This window comes from Juglans regia, chromosome 2 (genome assembly GCF_001411555.2).
Source record: "Juglans regia cultivar Chandler chromosome 2, Walnut 2.0, whole genome shotgun sequence".
Lineage (NCBI taxonomy): Eukaryota > Viridiplantae > Streptophyta > Magnoliopsida > Fagales > Juglandaceae > Juglans > Juglans regia.
In genome coordinates this window covers 16,119,440-16,125,965 of record NC_049902.1, presented here as the reverse complement: position 1 = coordinate 16,125,965, position 6,526 = coordinate 16,119,440, and the positions used below count along the sequence as shown (strand labels likewise).

The following is a 6,526-nucleotide window of genomic DNA, read 5'->3' as shown; positions in this document are numbered from 1 at the left end:
TCCGTCCATAACAGAGGGAAAACCTAAAACAAAGTTTCTCAATTTCTTAACAGCCCGCATCTAGCCACTTAACCCTGAAATCATCTCAAGACAATTATATATGGATGAAGTTCTTGGCCAACGCAGGGAGGTTGCAATGTCACAGAGCCTTTTCAGTGCGGTGTTATCGCTTTTGGTTGGAATGATTATCTGGGAAGCTGAAGACCCTTGCATGCCCCTTGTGGTGGCCCTCTTCACGGTTGTTGGCATGTCCTTGAAGAGTGTAGTCGAGCTTTTCTCCACCATAAAGATCAAACCTGCTTCTGATGCAGTTGCTCTCTTAAGCTTCAATTGGTTCGTACTGGGCATGCTTACCTACCCGGCACTGCCAAGAGTTGCCAGAATGTTGGCTCCAATGTCTTTGCGGGTTGTGGACAAACTTGTTAGCTCGCTTTGATCTTTCCTTTCTCTAGTTTAGAACTTGCTTGGCTCTTTACGTATTATGTAAATATATCATAGACCATGGAACATGGTGTTTGTACGGAAGTGGTGGTTTAGACTTGGTTTGGATAGTGAGTTGAAATAAAAGTTGAATAATTAGAATATTATTTTTGTTTTAAACTTAAAAAAGTTAGAATTGTTTTTGTATTTTGTTTAAAAATTTAAGTTGTAATAATGAGATGAATTGTGATGATTTTGGTATCCAAGCAAAGCTGGTGCCTCGTTTGTTTTTGCAGATGAGATAAGATAATATGAGTTAAAATTAAAGTTAAAAAGTTGAATAAAATTTTGTTAGAATATTTTTTTAATATTATTTTTATTTTGAGATTTAAAAAAATTAAATTATTTATTTTATTTTATATGAAAATTTAAAAAAATTATAATAATTAATTAAAATGAAATGAATTAAAAAATTTCTTAAAAACGAACGAGGTCCTATTCACGACTTCCTTTGTATATGCTGCCATAAATCCCGTCCTTTTTTAGTTTTAATTTTTCTTTTTAGGGCTTTGTTTCCTTTCGTGACAAGGGTTCCTTGATAAAGTATTTTTATCCACCGAGGATCGTTACTCAAAAATTGTTTATTGTTTTTTCAAAGCATTTGTGTAATTTTTTAAAAGATAATAAAAAAGCACAATAATAGCAAACATAATTAAGAAAAAAAAAATTAATCGATACACTTTGATAGTGCACTTGTTATTTTCTTTTTTTATCTGACAAAAGAATCAGACGTGGCGAATAAGTATGTCATTCATTTCTTTATGTTTTTTTTATAAAGTACATCTTTCGTCCGGATTTGACAACCATCTAATTACAAACTGCCGAGTTTGACAACCATCTAATTACAAACTGCCACGTGGTCTTCCTCCAAAATAATAAAAAACTTAAGAGCAAAAATTAACTCAGATCCCTCTTCGTCAAACAATTTTTTCTTTCTTTTCCTTTGTTTCTTAACATTAACACATATTACAATACGAAGAACTTTGCTGATGCTTGTGTTAATTGTGGTGTGAAGGAGAGTAGAGCTGACGTGGCATAGGGCGATTGTTCTCTCTACATTTGGGGAGATTAGGGCTCTCTTATGGCTGTGGCTGCCGGCCTTGTGCCTCCCACGACAAGTTTAGAGGCTGGCGAATGCTTGTTTCAAGGGAGAACAACTGGAACTTTTCATTGTGATGAATGTGCGCCTGGCACTGGTGTTACTTTCTTGGACATGGTTGCTGAGAAGCCTCAATTGTTGCATGAGGTGTTTGTACCCCCACAGGAACCTAGATTTCAAGATGGGACAATGTTTTTCATGTTTTCGAAAGCAGAGGTACAACAATCGGCAGAGCCTTTTCGATTCTATGTGGTTCTGAAATTTCTTTGATGACGGCCTTCTCTAGATAATATTCGAGCGTTTATAAAAAATCTTTGGGGTTTGAAATCGATGTTGGTGGTTGGGCAATTGTGGAATCCACGGAATGTGTTGGTTCGGATGGCACAGGAGGATGATTTTATTAGTGTAATGGTGAGAAGGATTTCCGAAGTACATGGAATCCCTTTTCATGTGTTTCATTGGACTACGGATTTTGTCGAAGACGAGGATTCTCCATGGGTTCCTGTTTGGATTTCTTTGCCGGGTTTGCCTCCTAATTATTTTCAGGAATCAATGTTACGGAGTATGGGGAATGGTATCGATCGCTACTTGAAGAGGGACAATGCTACGACATGTGTAACTCGTCTGGAGGCCGCGAGAATTTGTGTTGAAGGTTGATGTTTCGCAGCCTCTGTGGTTGGGTCACCCGAGCCTTGCGACAAGTCATTTTCAGGAGGTTGTATTCGAATCCACCCCAACATATTGTGCTAGTTGCAGAAGGCAGGGTCATCTTGCGGCTCATTGCTCTAAACGTGAACGTCTTGCAGAGGGGAAAAAATTGTCCCTAACGGGTTGGTGCAGGAGGACAGGAAAAAAAGGAAACTATTAACGTCTGGAAGGTAGTGGGTAATCGAAATGGTGAATAGGCCAGTTCTGGGTCGGAACAAGTGGTGGGCGAACCTTCGAAATCCAGAAGAGAAGCCATTCTAGAGTCCATCCGAAGGGAAGGGCTTCACAGAGGGATCTTTGGGGTTTGGTATGTATCGTTTGAAGGTATCATGTTTGAGGAATTGGCACTGGTTAGTGATGACTCGTCAAAGGCATTACAACTAGAGACCGGGGTGGCTCAGGCTAGTGATGAACCTTTGCTTGAAGAGGGTGCAGAAGAGCCTGATATAGTGAAGGAAACGTTGATGCAACAGCAAGAGAATTGGTTTGAGATTGCCGAAGAAGAGTGTGCAGAGGAAGCCCAGGAAATTCTGTTGAATTCTGAGCCAAGAAGTACGTTGCGACTTGTTGACAAAGCGTTGGAGTTTGAGTTAGGTGGGCTAGGAGACAAGGAATTTATAGATGGAAGAGTTACTTCAAGTGGACATCAGATCCACGGCCGGTTCTGAGGGTGAATTTGAGGATGAATTGAATGAGTTAGCTTCAAAACCTTTCGATTCCGACCCTAAGATGCATGTTCCGCTGAAAAAAGTAAAAGGGATGCGAAAAGAAAAATCGATTGTGGTCTTGGAGCGCGGTACTCGTTCCAAAAAATTTCTTTAGCTTTTCATGCAGATTCTTACATGGAATATTAGGGGAATTCTTTCATCAAAAAGTAGACTTTGGCGTATTTTGAATAAAAGTCGCCCTTTCGTGGTGGCCATTTTAGAACCATTTTTGAATTCTAGTAAGTGTCGTAGATGGGCGCGTTCGATGAAGTTTCCATTTTGTTTGAATAATGCTTGGGGGCAAAATCTAGATTTTTTGGGCAATTGATTTGGAGTTTGAATTGATTTCTTTATCGGATCAAGCTATTAGTGGCTGGTTTGTTCATGGAAGTTGTCGGGTAATTGCAACCTTTGTTTATGCTAGTTGTTTTCGGGCTAAAAGATTGGAATTATGGGAGTTCCCGAAGTACCCCTAAAAATAAAAACACAGTTTCGAACGAGCGTTTTGTCTGAAAATATGAAAATGCGTTATTGCACCATAAAATGTTAAATAATCACCTGAGTCTAATGGTGTAGGCCATAATGCATTCTGACACTTCTAACTACCTCAAATAATTAAAATCTCACATCTGGCACCATAGTGAGTGATAACACTAACTATGTTGACAGACTAAAACCTATGCGATTGGTTGATTCGTAAAAACTTATGGAGTTTTCATGAGGTTCCTAAAGTCAATAGAAATTCCACCATTAAATTTCTAGCGGGCTGTTACACATTTGGAGTTATACGAACGTCATATCTAGGGCTAATAGTCTCATAGTATAAAAGGCATAAGACAAAATCCAAAATCTCCCTTTTGAGATCATAAAGTGTTTATTCTCTCTTCTAGTTAGAGTCTTCAAGAAAGCAAGGGATTTCAAGGCTTGCGATGGAAAGATCAACATCGACACTACTATAATATTAGAAGTATTATTCAAGTAGGTTAACTCTTTTGACCATACCGGAAATATGGGATAAATGTTTGTGAGTATGCTATAAGTTCATGGTTTTGCATATTTTGTAATTCATCTCCTTTTTACATGAAAGCACATTTTTACATTTTTTTCATTATGTTTATCAGTTACCTATACACTATGATTTTGAAATTATGAGTTTGAACGTTGAGATTTGATGATGAAGTGATTTCCAAGTGTTGAGTCTTACAGTGTGTTGATAATCATCGATTGGTTGAGGAGTGAGTCTCCAGGCCAATCCTCCTTCTCATGTCTACAGATTTGTGACGCCCCCAACCCCCACTTGGGAATGGACGGTGACTGAAGCATCGGGACATATAACTTGTGACGCCCCCAAATTCAGCTTGGGATGAGACGGACATTTGAAGCGTCGAGACATGCAACACAAGGTTACCTGCCCCCGTTCATGACATATAAGATGCAATATTCCTAACATGCATATAGCATTATGCAATATTCGCAGCGGATAATTTTTTTCTTTAGCAATATTATGCACCAATTCGAAATATCCCAAATACTTAAAACATACTTCATACATAAAGACGTACTAAACAACTGAGATTACAATACTAGTCCAAAATGGTTGTGATCAAAAGAGTGATGGAGATTGAACTCCACAAATACAAGTAGTAATCTGAGGTAACTACTATACTAACACCTACGTCGCATCATCGCTTAGTCGACCGTTTCTAGTTGGTCGATTCCCGATTCTCCTTCAGATCCTTTAATAAGATCTACCATTCGGGGGGAATGGTAGTTGGGACTACCACAGTGAGATTTGATTACAAATCTCAGCATGTTAACAGGAAACTTCCACACAGGTTAATGATGCATGCATGGCAGTAAAAGCATGAATGCATAAACAAATCATAATTAATCATAGCATAACTTGACATACAACATAACATAACTGGCATAACTTAAACTGAAACTGAAGCTTAGCATGAACGTGACTTGAAACATAACATGAACGTGAACATGCATAATTTGAACATGAACTTGAACATAACTTGAACCTGAGCATGACATAACATAAATGTGAACTTGAAACATAACGTGAATGTGAACATAACATAACATGAACTTGGATCATATTCTTGTCTCATGGGATTACCATGATTGCGTGAACGTAATCTTGAACATAACATAACGTGAAACATGACTTGAACTTGGAATCTTATTCAATAGACTTAATCATTAAAGTGACCATATGGGTGCTACACAGGTCCCCTTGAGCCGTGTGTCCCTGCCGATTACCGCATCACATCACAGGTTTCTATACCAGCTGTGAGTGCGTTAATACGTACTCCACAGTTGTTGTGGCCCCACGTATTCTACGTGTCACAATTGCTGTGTCTCACGTAGTGTATGCTCCACAGTTGTTGTGGCCCCATGACTTATTTGTTTGTGCCACACTTGCTGTGGACACACATAACATAATGTGTGGCACCATCGGCGTTAGTGTCTGGCGCGCTCCGGTGACCAGCTAATTAGGCCCCATTCGCAACCTGTTGACTGTACTTCGTCAACCTAGGGAATTTCACACCTATTTAGATACTCCAACGTGAACAAAGGAGTTCCACTAGGATATTACCCCATCCTAGCACTTAGGGTCGTGATTGACATGAATAACTTAACTGGCATACATGACATTTCGTAACGTGACGTAACATGAATGTGACATAAAAGACAGAATTCCTGACGTAGCATAACGTGACATGAACTAAGATGACATACATGACATACCTTGAGACATAAATGTAACAGAGAACATTTCATAACATGGCATACTTGTAACATGCAACATTTCGTGACATGGCATACCATATAACAGACAACATTTCTTAACATGGCGTATCATGTGACAGTGAATATTACATGACATGAAATACATGTAATAGATGGCATACTTAACATGACATTCTTGCAATGTATAGCAATACGTGATATAATATCTTGTATAACAGATGAATAATTCATGACAGAATAAATTCTGTGTAACAGATAAATATGTAATGACTTGGCATGACACATATGATAACATGCATACATACACTTTAGTTCCCTTACTTATCACTCATACACATTAAACTGATAGTAAGTTAAAAGCTAACTTACCTCGATCTTCGCGCTTCGAGACAAAACTCAAGTGCGATCACGAGAAACTGAAAGTAGTGATTTCTAAAAATTAGAACTTAATCACTAACAATTAGGAATATGGAGAAATATCAACTTAGAGTAAAATTACCATTTTACCCTCTACATGTGGGAAAATGACCATTTTACCCCTAACTTTAAGATTTTGCATCATAACTTCAAAAATCACCAAAATTTACATACTTTATGTAAATTTTGTCCTAAACACAAATATCAATTCAGAAAAAATTTAAAACTAAACACAACCATTAAAACTCTATAGGGCCGAAACTTACAAAGGCTATTTCTTTGATTTTGTTGTAATTCTTTCAAATTTCAAAACTCATGATTAAACTAAAATTTTTCTTCTACTATACTCATA

At 37.9% G+C, this 6,526-nt stretch overlaps 1 protein-coding gene across 1 annotated transcript; it reads left to right on the top strand.

The window, feature by feature from the left end:
* The first annotated feature begins 68 nt into the window (after positions 1-68).
* LOC108995552 lies at positions 69-461 on the top strand. Its single transcript, XM_018971135.2, has one exon. The coding sequence runs from the start codon at positions 101-103 to the stop codon at positions 434-436; it is 336 nt and encodes a 111-aa protein (XP_018826680.1). The 5' UTR covers positions 69-100; the 3' UTR covers positions 437-461.
* The last annotated feature ends 6,065 nt before the right edge of the window (positions 462-6,526 follow it).

Excerpts from the sequence above, each read along its gene's own strand:
- LOC108995552 (XM_018971135.2), top strand. The coding sequence starts at position 101 with ATGGATGAAGTTCTTGGCCAACGCAGGGAGGTTGCAATGTCACAGAGC.